The following is a 16919-nucleotide window of genomic DNA, read 5'->3' on the forward strand; positions in this document are numbered from 1 at the left end:
GCGTTACTGCCCCCAAATATCTTTGCTTGACTTTCTCCCTCCAGGACTACTGTTCCTCTTATACATTTCCTTGGCAGGCTATTTTCCACCCAAATTTACACTGACTACTACAAGTATGTTTTATATGACTGTAGTTCCTCCAAGCTGCAAACTCAATGAGAGCAGAATCATGGTGGTCTTGTTCATCACTTTTATATTCTCATATCGCAGGTTGCCATGTTACCAAGGGGTCATTAAATATTTAATAACTGAATGAATGAACGAACATATATTAATGTACAAATTAAGGGCCATATTAGCCAGTGGTTCCAGACCTGAAGTAGTAATTATAGAATCGTGATTCTCACTATGTGGATACAACCACATATATCAGAATCACTGCAAAGCCTTTTTCAAAAGGCAAATTCCCAGGCTGATCACTCAGACTCACGAGCGGCTCGTTTGTGGAAACTGAGATATTTATCAAGATTCCCAGATGGTTCTGAGGCACACCAAGTTTGAGCAAGCCTCAGGTCAATTCCACAGGAAGCAGATTCTAAGAGACTTAGTATGCAGGAAATGTAGAAGATCAACATCTCCACAAGAGTGAAGGAATCGGAACTGGACAGACACAGCCACAATAAAGACTGCAGTGGATCCTGCAGACTTGTTCCCCAAAAGGTGCAAAGGGACTGGGCCTCTAACCCCCTCATTGACCTGTAATTGGACGCAGGCTGCCACTGGAAAGAGGGCATGACCTTGGTTGAGCCTGTTCTCTTCAGCTGAGGGCAGAGCAGCTGGGGGAGTAAATGCTTCAGTGTGGAAGGGTGTGGATTTGGGCTGTGCACTGAAGCATATATCACAAAGCTCAATTGCCATATAGACAGTATGTAGATTAAAAGACATCAGACAACTGGAGGAGGGGAAGAATGATGAGAACAAAAGGAAGGGAAAACGGAAAGATGAAAGGAAAAGTGGGAAGGATGAAGGAAGGAAGAAAAGATGTTACAAGTGGTAAAATGAGAAACTTTACCTTTTTCACTTGTACAATACTTGTGGTCTAATCTACATAGCATAGAAAAGTTTTCTCATAAAAGAGTGTATTTTCTAAGTGTTATCAATGTAGTGAGGGATCAAAACAAGACTGATTTAGTAAATGAGTGAATAATGTATCTTAAATAATCATGATCTTCTTGAACTCTAGGAGGAACACCCAAAGAAGAGATGGTTATTAGCCTGAGTGGTACTAGTTTATACATCTCTGAAGGTGTGCAAAAAGTGAAAGAATATGATTACTTTATTGCTTAAAAAATTTTGTACTTAAAAATAGTACAATTTCATGTGTTCTTATTAAACACTAACTGAATGGGCATAGGACAGACAATATATACTTAGAAAGCTTCTTTAATCCATTGGTTTTTATTTCCTAGATGCCTGAAATGTGCAGATGCCCCCTGTCAGAAGAGCTGTCCAACCAATCTAGATATCAAATCGTTCATCACAAGTATCGCAAACAAGGTAAATTCAGATTTATATCTGCAAATGAAATTAATAATGATCTCTATTTTGACCTGTGATTAAAGCATAAAGCTTATCTTAGTAAAATGTTTGAACATATTAAAATATGATTTCTATAGGCATGTGAAAAAAGTGGCACATTTTATTAATTAGTCTCTTCCAAGTTGTGATATGATTATTGTGAAAATGAACATTATTGTTTATTGTCTTAATGATTAGTTTATGTTGAAATTAATGATCTTTTAACCCAGGCAGTCACTGAACATAGTGACACGAGTTTAAGCTTGCTAAATGCTTATGGATAGGAACTGTCATTGTTTATCAAAACACTTTTCAAATTTGATACTGAAAAAGAGTATTAAGCATGTAAAATATCTTTGTTTTAAAATGTGCTTTGGTATTAAGTCTGGCACACTGAGCTACATCAAGGCAACGGACTTCTCTATTCTAAAATTCAGTTAATTTAAAATTAGGAATAATTCATAGAGACTGATAAGAGTTGTAAACAAAAATCTCCCCCAAACAAAAAAAATAAATTAATTAATTAAATAAAATAGAAAACAGGCGTTTATGGACATGAGTAGAACAAAAGTAATTTTGAGCTTTAAGGAATTTTGTTTGTTTGTTTGTTTTAATCAACTGAAGACTAAGCCCACGCTCAGTTTTCATTCACTAAGTAAATGGTTGATTGAATGATTAACAGTATCTTTTGTTTGTGAATGGACAATTGTAAGCTCTTAGCCAAGTGTCTTATCTTTGAACAATTAAGAAGCTGAAGGAACTCTTACTGTAAGGATGCAGATAATTATTTTTATAAGGTTTAACACTTATTTCCTAAAATGTTACAAAAATCCAATGTGTTCCTTCAACAACCAGGTCACTTTTTATATATAAAAATCTTTACTTAATATGTCAATTATTTTAAAATATTTTAGGAGAAAAATGATAAATTTATGTAGTGTTAGGATTTCAAAAGAATTAAAGATTATTACTCAGGCAAAGGGAATGGTATTAACCTACATGGTTAGATTTATTAGGATTTGAAATCTAGGTTGAATTTTTAGATTGACTGCTTATTGTGAATCCAGAGAAAATTACTTATTTTTTTAATTTCATTTACGAAAGAAAGATCACATGTGTCTTACAAGATTGTGGCATAAACTGAATAATACTAGTATGTGAAAATCTCTAACATAATAATTATTCAACAAATAGTTGCTGATGTGGAATTATTAAATTTCCCATTTGTTCAGTGGTAAACACTATACAAATTATTACTATTTTTATAGTTGTTATTTATTGAACACCTATTATCTACCAAACATATCTGCCTTTTAGACGTTCATAATCTATGAGGAATTACAGATATATTAAAAAAATAAATAACCATAACTCAGTGTGTTTAGTGCTGCAATCCAGGAAGAGTATTAAGCACGTAAAATGGCAGGAATGTACATGGGTGTATACATGGCAGGTTTGCGGAAATGTAATAAATTCATTGTGACTAGAACAGAAACTACATACATGAAAAAGAATGATGGGAAAGAGAATGATAGGATTAGGCTGTGAAAATCTTTGAATTTTATGGTCAATATTTGAGATTTAATCCTGTAGGTACTAGGAAATATTCAATGCTATAAATTTATTTTGTGTCTAATAATATGAATTCTGGGAAGGGATCTCAATCATTTACTTCAGAATATACCAAACAGCCATCATCACAGGACCTTTATCTTATATGTAAAAATAAATAACTCATCTGGAACATGTATGTGAAATCTCATTTGTTTAAGCTTGATGTCATGAAACAAGGAGTGAAACAAAATGTCCAAAGTTTGAAGTCTATAATGTGTTCGCTATAATTTTACCCAAGGTCGCATTCCTGACTTCAAGCATGAGGAGACATTAGACGTATAATACATGCTAGCTAAATTTTCCCTAGATGTCCCAAAATTCAGTAGTGACTTTGTGACTCTAATTAGTGTATACCTCCTTCATTCAAATTATTAAAAATAAAAAGATAATAATGGTATTCTTCGAACAGTTTATAAAATGTCTAAGCAAGATCAGAATCTTATCTGTATTTTAGGAAAACTTGGTTTTATTAATTTGCCCATATTATTTACTACCTAATGAAGCATTGCACTTAGGGTATCTATTTAAACAGATTTCTATATGAAGAGAAGATATCTGGAGGAATTTAATTGAAAATTAATTTTTTTTGCCAGACATTTAAGGAACTCTCTTGTAAGTAGTTTTTGTTGAAGAATCACTGTAGCAATCATAAAAGGTTTTAGACTCTTGTTTTTTTAAAGCCTGCAGCTTTTTAGATATTTACCAGCTGTGTACAATGTAGGCTGTCCCACATTGCTCTGCCAGTGGACCTGAACTCAGGAGGGGGGTTCTTTCCAGGTTGAGAGGGTAATTGAATCGCCAGACTCAATGAGCCTTACGCCTTTTTGAGAAAAGGATGTCACTTGTGTTGTATTGTGTTAGGTTTCTGTGATTCGGTGGAGTTTAGGCCAATACTTTCATTCTTTATTTTCTTACAAACTGGATTACAGCTATAGTTTCCAAAGGTACACTCAATTCTATTGTAACTCCTCAGTCAGTTTTTCTCTGTTTCGTTCGTTCAGGCTGTTGTTTGCAATTGTAACTCTCAATTGGAAGTACACGTTTCAGATTCATCAAACTGTGAATACTGGCTTATATTTCTTGACAGTTTTCCTTTGGCAAAAAAATAGTACTTTATATTAGAATGCATGAGGTCAATCTATAAATGTAGTTAAAAATAAGGACTGTTTAAAAAAATGTTCCTTTGTTTGCTTTATTTTAAACAATAGAGATATTTTCTCTTCGAAATTTTACATTAAATTATAACACATTGATTTTCCCACTGATTGGCATATTTTATAGAATTTGTGTGCTCAGATTTGTGTGGCTTTTGTATCTAGGTAAATAAATTTAATAATACATAGAGAAAAGCTGAGTGAATGACTCAATGTAAAATAAAAGGCTCTTTATCATAGATACTTGTTGAAAGTAAAAAGAAGTCAGAGGAGCAACAAGATTTAAGCAGCAGAATTTATTGAGAAATACTATTGACAACAATATTTTTATTTTTAAAAACTGTCAATATATGTGTATATATGTATACATACATATGCACACACACATATACACATGATACATGTTACGAAGTAGAAGTGTAATAAATAGTTTTAGTCCATCCTCCTTTGGGGTTTGTTTTTCAAATTCAATAGCTAAATTCAATACCCTTATCCGATAAAATGTTGATAACTCCCAGAATAATTTTCTCAAAGCATAGCTCTAATTATCACTTCCATTTTCAAAAACCTTGAGTGGCTCCCCAGTACCTATAAACTATTGTCCAAATACATATCTATTATGTAAGCCTATTGGGCTTTCTCCCAATATGATGATAGGAGTAAGTAGATGAAAAAAAGTATATTAGGAAATGCACCCAATATTTTGAAAATATATGAATATTTTAGATACATATTTTTGAAAATAGTGATGTCAGGTTTTCTTCAGTACACAAGTCTAGTTTCCTAACTTTTTTGCAAGATAGTAAGAATGAGCACCTGTATCCATTTCAAGCGGACTGACAGAAACTTACCTACCTGCATAAGATGGTACTCAAGTGAAAACAATTTTTAAAAAATCTCTCTCTGTTATGCTCCTAGAGAGTAAACAAGCTATCATCATACAATGAATATGCCATTTTGTTTAAATAAATACTTCTGAACTCATGTATCAATTTCCTTTATAGTTTAGATGCCAATTTTTGAGTAATGTGAAAGAAAATGAATTTTTTTCTAGGACTGAATATATTCTAAATTTTACAACTGCTGTATATAATGGGTCTGTGTCATGTGGGGTGTTTACCTGAGTGGTCTTCTGGCATAGTGGAAGGTACAGTAATTCTAATTAGCTCCTCCCTATCTCAGAAGATAATGTTTTCTGTATATTAATTCTATCCTTTTAAAACTTGATGGATAGTATTGTTAATTCTTTATTAATCAATATTGAATTAGTTTTGTTCACATCTTTGCCAGTTTTCTTCATTCCTTTTTTTCTTTTCATCTTTTCTTTTTTTTGTTGGAATTTCCGTGGGAAAGCAGCTTACTTTTGGTTGAAATGAATACTTAAAATTTTTACTTAGTAAGAGTTTGTTATTGGCAAGCTCCCTTAGTTTCTGTTTCTGATTCTGTTTTTACATTTATTCACTTTTGAAAAATACCTGCACTCTGTGTAGAATTCAGGGTTGGCAGTTATTATTATTATATATTTCACCTCATGAAAGATACTATTTCAGTGTCATTTGGCATGTTTTGATGCTGTTGGAAAAAATCAAGAGAAGTCTAATTGTTGATCGTTTTAGAATAACATGTCTTTGGAGGGGTGCTGTTTTGAAGATCTTTTCATCGTTAGAGTTCAACAATTTTACAATGATTTATTTAAGTCTGGAGTTATTTTTGTTTATCCTGCTTGGTTTTCATTGGAATTCTTCACTCTGTGGATTGATGTCTTTCAGCATTTTAAGGAATTTCTCATTGTCTCTCTTCTCTCTTTCTGGAACTCTCTCTCTTGCTCTCTATCTCTCTCTCCCTCTCTCTATATATATGATGCCAAAAAATGTATACACATTTTAATAAAGGAAAAAAGCTATGTTAATTGTAATAGTCAATATATATTGATGACAAAAGATGACTACAAGTCATGTTTGACTTCTGCAGTTACTAGAGGTGCTCAAAGTGGTTACCATCAGTATCCAGACACTTCTGATTATGGCAAACTACTGCTTGAGCAACGTTGACCGAAGTGTCCACTTGTATACATTTTTTTTGGCACCCTCGGTATATACGAGATCTGACAATTACATTCCTGAGCTTTTGCAATGATGTTGCTAAACTTTTTTGATATCAGAGGGGTTATTCATTATGAATTTGTACGAACTGGACAAACAGTTTAGTTTGTACCAACAGGACAAACAAGTTTACTATTTGGTAATGCTGAAAAGACTGTGTGGAAAAGTTAGACGACCTGAACTTTTTGCCAACGATTCATCATGACAATGCACCAGCTCACACGTCGCTGTCTGTGAGGGAGTTTTTAGCCAGTAAACAAATAACTCTATTGGAACACCCTCCTTACACACCTGATCTGGCCCTCAATGACTTCTTTCTTTACCCAAAGATAAAGGAAATATAGAAAGGAAGACATTTTGATGACATTCAGGACATCAAGGGTAATACGACAATAGCCATTCCAGAAAAAGAGTTCCAAAATTGCTTTGAAGGGTGGACTAGGCTCTGACATGTACCTAGCTTCCCAAGGGGAGTACTTTGAAGGTAACCATAGTGATATTCAGCAATGCGTTAGCACTTTTTCTAGGATGAGTTCTAGAATTGTCAGACCTCATGTGTATGTGTGTGTGTGTGTATATATAGATATATATAAATTTAAAACACTGATAGCTTTTAATTCATTTTTCAAGCCTATCTATAATTTCTTCCCTCTGCCAACAGGGTGACATTTATTGTGAAGTCTGGAGGGGGTGAGGAAAGGATGGGCAGGCTAGGGCTTTGAGAGGCATACTTGCAGGCAATAGTCGGAGGCTCCTGGTCGGTCCTTGACATTGGTGCTCTCTGTGGTCTTGCTGATTTCACTGGAGTCCTTGCCGTCACCACCGCTGTCCTTGGCAGCTAGACCCTTCTCCTCACAACACACCTCTCCTGAGCTTGGCAGTGACTTGCCCTTGCTCTCCACCTTATTCTCAATGGAGCCCACCATGTGCCTGCCATTCTCCTTCAGTTCCAGATGCTGCTTCCACTCATCCTCCATCTGGGTGAGATCTTGCTGGTATGCATCTTTCCTATCTGCATAGTATTTGGGCTCCACTTCGCTGATCTGAAAGTTGTGGGTGTTGAAATAGAGGTACAGGGTGACCCAGTTACACATCCTGTTATATAGGGAGATGTATTTGGCATTGACGTTCTCAATCATGGCAGGGAGGCCTGGTCGCTCAGCTTCAGAACCAGGCCAAGGTGCGGGTGGGAAGGCTTCACAGCCAGTGAGGTGGTAGGTCCATGGAGCACGTCACCTGGATCGTCTTCCATGATGGCCAGGACATACTGCACAATCCCCCCATTCTCGTTCTCAGCAGTGTAAGAGAGCTGGGCCAGGGGAAGCCGTAGTAGAAGTCGTGTTTCATCTGGTAGTTTTCAGGCAGCCACAGGAGGTTGGGCTGCTGTGTGTCCATCAAGTCCTCAGGCCTCCAGTTGCAGATGTTCATAACTGCAACTGGGCTCACGGCTCCCAGCCGCCGTGAATGTGCTGTGACTGGGTGGCCGGGCCCGAGCCATGGCGGGCAGGGGTGGGGAGGAGACGTGGTGGGGGGGACATCATTTCTTAAAATATAAATACTGATTTTTGTACTCTGAGAGTGCCATGATCCACAGTTTCTGTGGGTCTGATTATACTGTCTGCGATTTCTATTGGCCACTCACTCAGAGTACTGTTTCCTTGTATATTTATTTATTTATTTTTTACCTTAGCTGCTTATGTTTTAGCTGTATTTGAAGTTCTATGAGGATTGAGATGAATACATGTTTGTTTAAGGGATTTACATTTGCTTTCTCAGAGGACCTGAAAATGTAAGCCTGTGTTCACCTGGTTTGGCAAATGCCTTTAAGATGATTCCACTTATGTCCCTGGCTTAGTGCCTTGTCATTTTCAGTCCCTGGACATGGCAGGTAGCTCATAGATGCATCCGTGGTGAAGTTTAAAACAAACGTTTTACCTATAATTATTTATTTATTTTTTTAAATTTATTGGGGTGACATTGTTAGTGAAACTACATAGATTTCAGGTGTATAATTTTGTATTACATCATCTATAAATCCCATTGTGTGTTCACCACCCAGAGTCAGCTCTCCTTCCATCACCATATATTTGATCCCCTTTACCCTCATCTCCCACCCCCCACCCCCTTACACTCTGGTAACCACTAAACTATTGTCTGTGTCTATGAGTTTTTCGTTCTCATTTGTTTGTCTTGTTCTTTTGTTGTTTTTGGTTTATATACCACACATCAATGAAATCATAGGGTTTTCTGCTTTTTCTGTCTGACTTATTTCGCTTAGTATTATACTCTCAAGATCCATCCATGTTGTCACAAATGTTCCTATAGCATCTTTTCTTACTGCCGAACAGTATTCCATTGTGTTTAAAATTAGAAGAGTAACAGCAGATAACTATGTGCTCAATATCTGTGGAAAAATGCAATACATATTTAAGATCTAATAGATAGTCTAGATTGCTTGGAACACAAATTTTTATTGGTAAATACTAGAATAGTAATTGGAAAAGTGTATGGAAGAAGGAAACTTGAAAAATAAGAAAATAAAGATTTGCCACATCAGCTACAGAAACTCACTGTAAAGCTACTATAATCAAAACAATATGATATTGGTACACATTTCTGGAACAGATGAAAGTCTGTAAATAGAACCAATTAAATGTGAGACCATAACTTATAATGAAGAGGACATTTCAATTCAGTGAAAAATCATGGATTCTTTGAAAAGTGGTTCTGGTATAATTTTGACTTTACTTTTAGAACATTTCATCTGGCCATCTAACATAAATTTTAGGTGGACTAAACTTTTAAGTATAAAAAGAAACATGTTTAAAGATAATTTTGAAGCCAAAAACTACATGAGGGTAAATTTTATTATGTGCATTGCATTTTAAAATAAAACTAACTAAACTTGAAACCAAGTGAAAAAATTTTGCCATGTATATTTTAGGCTAAGTGCTACCTTCTCTGTTTATCAGGGTTCCTGAAAATTTAAATAAGATTAATAACCCAACATAGTATATGCATGGGCAAAGGTTATAAACATTATAGAAGAGGTAATACAAATAATAACAATATTGGAGATGTCCTACTTCCATATTATTCAGAAATATGTAAATCAAAGGATGGGACACTAATTTTCTGTCATATGATTATTGAAATTGAAAGGTTCAGTAACCTCCCATCTTATTCAGTAAGAAGAAAACAAAACACCTTATACAGTGAAAATATATTTGACTATTACAAATATTGTGTATAATTGACTACCACAAATACACTGTTGTGCCAGCAGTGCATTATTTTTTTCTTCCTGGAGAAATAAAAGTGCCACCATGTAATAGCATGTGAATAATACTAGTTGTAGTGATTGTAGGATTGTTTAAAGTAATGAAAAACTTGAGACAACTATAGTGCCCATCATTAGGAAACTTGCTAAAATGTTATACTACATATTATAATATTATGAGGCTATTGTTTAATTAAAAATGCATTATTATATTTATTGATCTACAAGTATATCCCCATTAAGAGAAAAAAAGTAACTTGGATGTTAATATGAATAGCATGACACTGTCTTTAGAAAAGTTCGTATATATACATATATGTATATATATATTTAGGTGATATATGTATATATATGTGTGTGTGTATATATATATATATAAGCTAAATATGGCATAAAAGGATATAATTTAAACTTTAGTTTCCTTAGTTGATTGAGATTGAGGGAAGGGTGAAAAGAGGTTATTAACATTTTTCTTATAAATCTCCATATGATTTTACATCTACAGTTAGCATATTTATTTTTAACAAAATATAATTAACATTCAATAGTAAAATAAAATTGTACTGAAAGTTTTCAGAGTAACATGTGACAAGCCCTAGTCTAGGTTTTTATTTTGGTGTAGAGTGAAATATTTCTTTTCCTAAATGACTAATAGTTCCAAATCTGTTGGTTAAATAATGTATTTTCCCACTATTCTGGAATGCCACATTTATCACATATTTAATTTCATATTTATTTGGATCTATTTCCAAACTCTCTATTTGTCCTAGCGATCTATGTTTGACAGGACCATGATGTTTTTATTATTATGCTGTATAACACACCTTATCATTGAGTAAGGCCATTCCCCGGATATTGCATTTATTTTCAGAATATCCTAACTTTTCTCACTTACATGTGATAAAACTAGTTTTATAAAATGAGTAAATGTTGTACAAAATAATTATGGAACACTGTGTTCAGACTACAATAAAATATAAATTTAAAAGTATTAATGCAAATGTATGCTCATCTTGCCTCAATCATGTATCAGTTGGTATACCATTTGCCAAATTTTCTAGAACACAGCCTTTACTTTTAATATATAACTTCATAGTGTTGGATCTGTCAAATGGTAGGGTACTAAATTTATTAGTGGTAAAGACAAAGGACTGGAATATTATTTTCAAAATGTCCCATCTTTAATGTATTGTGCTGAAAAAGATTTATGGATGTTATATTGTTTATTAAATCATTAATGCTTATATAAAATCTATCTCTGTTTTGTAATATAACCTTTACACCTCTAAAAGGCTATAGTTTTACTTTTACATATTGTATATGTAAAATACAATATGTAAAAGTTTTAATTTTACATATTGTATAGCCAATACAATATGTTACAGTAACTGCTTTTTCTCATATTTCCTTTAAAAAATGAGCATGTGCTTCTGAAAAACCTTCTATAACTCAAAGAATTTAGTCCTTCATTACAAAATGTAAGCATTATAAAATTTAAAGTAATGTCAGTGTAACTAAATGGGAAAAGGTTTTTATTGTACATCTTAAGCCATTTTTATATGAAGTAATACCACATTGTTTGTGGTTGTGTGTGTGTGCAGATGCATTTAAACATACTTTTGTGAATATTTTTTAAAAACTTAAACTTTTTAAAACAGATCAATGATGTATAGTCTATATGTCTATGTAAATTAAACTGGAATTACAACTTTTTTCTTTAGTATAATCGAAACAAAGAAAACCTGTATAAAACATAAAATACTAGTTAGAATATGTTAGTATTAATAAGTAAAAGTCAATGTAACAGCAGCTAGACGAGTGAAATTTTAGTCTAACCAGCCATGTCATTGTATAAAAAGGAAACTTGAAACCCAGCAAAGCTAAGTGATTTATCCCAGGTTACACAATACTTGATAATGTAACTGAATATTCCTGAATTCTTGCCCAGTGGGCTTTTGTCTGCGTCACACTACACCAACTCTATGAATAACATATGTGTATTCTGAGTCATTATTAAAATATAAAGTGATAAATAAGTAATGCATTTGCTGTTCTGACAGTTTTATAAGAACTATCAACATTTTGAATGGTGGATAAAATGCATAACACAATAGACTTTATCTTGAAGAAATTGCAGTTTAGTGTTTGGACACTACTTTCATAAATTCAAGATTTTAAGTGAATTATTATAATCAAAAATATTTATAATTTTGAAAGTCATAATGGGTTTAAATTAGTGTACGTGGAATGGAAGCTTTTCTAATAAAGCTATTTATATCCACTGTACAAATAGTGGCTGACAGCTGGTTATCAGCCATAATATAATAACACACTATGGTAGACACCACAACACCCTGTCAATTAAGAAAATCTCTCATTCTTGTCAGTGAAGAGCAAACTCTCACAAAATAACTTTATTTTATTTGAATAGAAGAAAATAGGAGTGTTCAATTAGAGTCTAGTTCTACTAGCATAAATAATTACTTAATTACTTATTAAGTAATTATCTTACACCTAAGATGTTCAACAATGGTCACTGAGTTTGTTTTAAATTTTGTTTGGGCAAAGATTATTTGGGGTGAGATTATTGGAGCTCTTTCTCACTTTCAATTTGTAATTTTGCTATTACATCTATTTGTTATTAAGAATATCAATTCATTTTTAAAACTTGGCTAACAATTTCACTGAGTTGAATTTTTCTGCCTTTTTAATAACAAATGATTTTTAAAAAACAACAATAACCTGCACAGTTTATTTCTGTTGCCAAACATTAGTAACCAGTATATTTTGAAATTAAATCAGAGATGGAGTAGTTATCAGTTATTTACTGAGTAGACAGTAACATGTGTGATATTGCTTTGTTTTCAGTATAACATCTTTCAGAAGAGGGAGATATATGAGTGCAATAGTAAACCCAGACACTAAATTTCTACTTCAAGCTCCTAGAAACCAAATGTCCTTTTAGTATATAGCATGTGTATATTTCTGTCTGTTGAAGTAAAAATAATCATTTTTGACCCAATTCTGGTTACCTTTAACAACATATATAATTCAGTTGGGTTGTTATGAAATATGATCTCAATGAAAAATAACATTTATAAAATAAAATTAGAGACAAATATTTTAGTATTTTTTATGTGGTATATCATGGGAGATTCTATCAGTATTAATCTTACTTCACTTTCAATAATTTCAGAAATTAATACATTTTGATTTGCTTGCAAGCTATGTAATATTTATAAGCGATACTTGTAGAGTTCTACTTTTGCCTTTTTTCCCTTAGCTTTATTTAATGATCATTAACTCTAACATGTCTTTTTTATATTCGCATTGAAGTTTAGATGTAGAAAGGCATCTGTCTCCTCGAAAAAAATTATATTATGAATTAATATATATTATTATACACGAACTCTATCATACACTGAATAAAATCATGCATTTTATAGTTTATCTCCAAATATAATAACCCAGTAGGAATGAAAAAATTATACCTCTGTAAATTTGTTACAAAATCTATTGCATATTTATTATTTGCTCTGGATAAAGTGGGCATTTTCATTTTCACTGCAGATATTCACGTTTGCTTTAAATTGGTCATTCAAAAATAGTCAAGCACATTATTCTTTTTGAATTTTATAGAAATGTTTATTTTGGATATTACAAGATAAATGTAACCAAGTGAGTTTCTAGTATATTCTACTAACTGCTTACAGGCAAGGAGTATAGATTAGACATGATCTCGGACCTCAAAAAATAAGAAAAGACACGTGTCAGAAAACTTTACAATTATTGTAAATATATATTAACAAATATGATGATCGAAAGGATCTAATATAAAGAAAATATTCTGGTATTGTGCTTCTAGTTGGAAAATGGCTGAAATATTGAGAAAGCTTTTTAAAGAAAACGTTTGAACAATGATATAACATATGAAAAGGACGGTTTTTGGTGCAGACAAAAAAGTTTTTCTGTTTAGCTAGACAATCTACAGGCAAAAATACTGATTCTTCATGCGTATACCAAAAGGCCTCTCACATAACAGATAGTTAAATACTTGATGGTTAATGTATTGAATACATGTGCATGTGTACGCTATGTTATTATTTTAACTAACTCATGAGGAACATGATAAGTTCTCAAGTCAATCAAATATACAAAGGTAGATAGAGTGCAGAAAATAGGAGAAGTAGAAGTATAATTGCTAGAAGTATAGTAGAAGTATAATATATGTAAAGAATTATGCCTCTATTTATATGCCTCCATGCCATTTTTTATGGCTTAGTAGAGTGAAGATAGTTTTTCTTTCTATATATATAATGTATTTTGCTTTTCTTATTCTATCTACTTCCCAACATGGTTTTCTTTAATAAACATTAAAATTGTAAACTCTTAGAATTAACATTTTAAGAAAATCTTTTTAGGTGAGAAAGCCTAGGGAGATAGCATGGGGACTTAAATTTAACAAACCTATTCTATACTACATAATATACTAGGCATCTTATCTGTGTCAAGTTTAAAAAAATCTTAATATAAATATAACTAATGAAGAAGGAATTTTGATCTGTGTTTCTCAAGTGATAAAACAGAAGCTAAGAGCTATTACATTTTCCCCTAATCATATGGTATAAGCAGGCTTCACATCCAGGACTGTACTGCTCTGAAGTCTGTCCATGCTCAAGTGTGTGTGTGTGTGTGTGTGTGTGTGTGTGTGTGTGTGTGTGTCATGTGTATCTGTGTGTGTTTTTCAGTTTAGTGACTCAAGGTCATATAAAAATTTTACAAGAATGGCTATTTATTTCCTTACACATTAAGTTTAAGTAAGACTAAAGTAAATTCATAGTTCTAAAGGTCTACTCATATAACTTTTCTAAAATTTAGTATATCTGAGATATGAAGAGAGGATTTTCAGACTAAAACTAGCCAAACCTATTCTTGTGTCTTTATTTCTCCTTACAAGAATGTGAGTACTGTGATGGCAGGAATTTTTGTGTGTTCTCTTCATGATTTATCCTCACTCTCCTTTGCCAAAGGTATGAAGATCCATAGGTTGTTCGTTGAGGAATGGTGACAGCCTGACAGAGTGTTCCTTGTGTTATTATTTTCTGTATGTGTTACATTGAGACATTTTGTATTCAATGAATGTACATCAGTACACTCACCATTATTTAGCTCAATCCAGAAATATAAGTAATGTTAATTCACCCTTGTCACACATGCACACTTACTGAATTTTAGCCCAAGTTTTTTTCTTTTTGTTTTTTTTTTTTAATGCAACAGATTGGAGTTTATCTTGGAAGGGTGCTTCCATCTGTGAAAACTGTCATTGGAAGAAGGAAGAACACTTTAAAATAAATCCACCAGCTGTATTGATAATGTTGTAGTGCTATGAAGGCCTGGATATGATAGAACTATTTGTGAAATTAGTTATACCATATGAGAGTATATAGCTGGCTTGTGGGTTTTTCACGTTTCTTGATGACTTTAAAAACCAATAAAGTGTAGAGGTATGGCACTAATGTGGTTTCAAGCTATAATTTGAAATAAAAAGCGAATAATAAAAGTTAAGGTTATTTTAAAATTAACTTGCATAAATGGTACATGCTATACCTTAGAACATGTTTTATAAACCCCAATGAGTAATAGAAAATTCAACATCTACAAATAATGGGTAAGTTGATGGGCTAGAGAACATCCAATGCGTAGTCTTTTGTGTTGATATGAATACAACAAACATATCAAACATCATTTTTGTCTTTTAGATTTTGTTCAAAGAAGAGGTAAAAGACTTCATGCTTTATACATAAATCTATGCACAGAAGATCAAATATTTATATTTGATTCCTCCTAACATAGCTCTGTACATTTTTCTTCACACAATAGAAGGCTAAAATGCTTGTGACTGATTGAATAACATGAAGAAACCAGTTGAAGTGGTTCTATATTTTCTAGAAGGACACTGCTGGGGTGCCTTTAAAGTGCCCTTCTAAATTTAAATTTTATAGCCTTTCCCTTTAGAAAAGCTTAAGAGCTCAGAGAATAGGAGTGAAACCTCTTGTTTAAAAGGAGGACTCAAGAAATGTTCCCACTTACTATGGAGAGAAAAAGTTGATATTGATCTTGATGTTCAGGACGGGAAGAGTGGAGGTGTTCCCTGTCTAACAAAGTACTGGCTGTCTCTGATTCTGAGGACACAGATCCCTGCTCAGCTGAGTTCTCTAGCGTGTCTTCAAAGTTATTTGTGAGAGATGGATTGCAAATGTGACTTCCGAATCTTTGCTTAATGTAGGCTCAGCCCATTTTCATGTTTCTGTGTTGTGATACATGCCAGTGCTTTTCTTTTTTAAGGTGTGATCACGTCTGTCCCTATCTTTGCACTCCCTTTCTGAGAATATCCACATGATCTATACAGTAATTTTCCAGTTAGTGCCATATTACTGTCACCTTCTTTTAAAAAGTGGCAATTAAATACTAAACCCTTAGGTTGGTAGTCAAGATTCTCCATAACTAGTTGCAAGCACTTTTTTCAAATATATCTTCTAATCATCATTTCCTAAGTGAGTGAAAGAACTACTGTAGCAAAATTGCCCATCATTATGCCAAGACATTTCTGAACTTTCTTGAATATTTACTGATATCAGTCCAGAATGACTCACATGTCATTCTCTCTCTTCTCTTAATCCTGTCACCCAGAATCATTTTGACAGCCACCCATTTAAAACGGATTTTAAACCTTAGCCTGAAATGACTACTTTCTCTGATACCAAAACATCTTGATGTCAGGAAGCATATATTTGCCTTTTAAAAAAATTCCTGTGGTTCTTTTTATTTACAAAGCATTTACTAATTCTTATTAATTTTAAAAAATTTCATACCCTCCCACAATTTCATTGTAAGGGTTACACTTGGAGTTGTAAGAATGTTGAAGAATTACCAGACAGTTTCATCGTCAGTAATATGCTGTGATAGATCAGGCCCTAGTAGTTTCACAGCTGTAGCAAACCATGGGTCATGAGTGTAATTTTAAATGTTTTATTTGTTGCACTTTTTAAACTCTTATATCTCTTTCTCTTCTTGTGTCTTCATTTTGTGTAATCTTGAAACTCAATTTGGGGTTCATAAAACAATCAATACTCTGTGGAAATATCCCTAGGTGTCTAATTACATTATATTATTTTTTTCGGGGGTGGGGGCGGTAATATCCTTAAAAGTAATCTGTAATTGACATTTTTTCCCCCATGATAGTGTTTTTAT

At 33.1% G+C, this 16919-nt stretch overlaps 1 protein-coding gene and 1 pseudogene across 4 annotated transcripts in view; one reads left to right on the plus strand and one right to left on the minus strand.

Moving 5' to 3' along the window:
- The window catches only part of DPYD (dihydropyrimidine dehydrogenase), a 696413-nt gene that overhangs the window by 165720 nt on the left and 513774 nt on the right, over positions 1–16919 (plus strand). For all 3 annotated transcript variants that reach the window (XR_013991662.1, XM_081024809.1, XM_081024810.1), the window contains one exon: positions 1410–1497. Coding sequence is in view for 2 of the 3 variants with exons in the window: in XM_081024809.1 (XP_080880935.1) it covers positions 1410–1497 (88 nt within the window). In the remaining variant the exon portion in view is untranslated. The remainder of the gene's footprint in view (positions 1–1409; positions 1498–16919) is intronic.
- Positions 7099–7816, minus strand: LOC308487221 (N-alpha-acetyltransferase 10-like; annotated as a pseudogene). Its single transcript has one exon. The product of its transcript is annotated as an N-alpha-acetyltransferase 10-like (transcript).

Source organism: Rhinolophus hipposideros (genome assembly GCF_964194185.1).
Source record: "Rhinolophus hipposideros genome assembly, chromosome: 19".
Lineage (NCBI taxonomy): Eukaryota > Metazoa > Chordata > Mammalia > Chiroptera > Rhinolophidae > Rhinolophus > Rhinolophus hipposideros.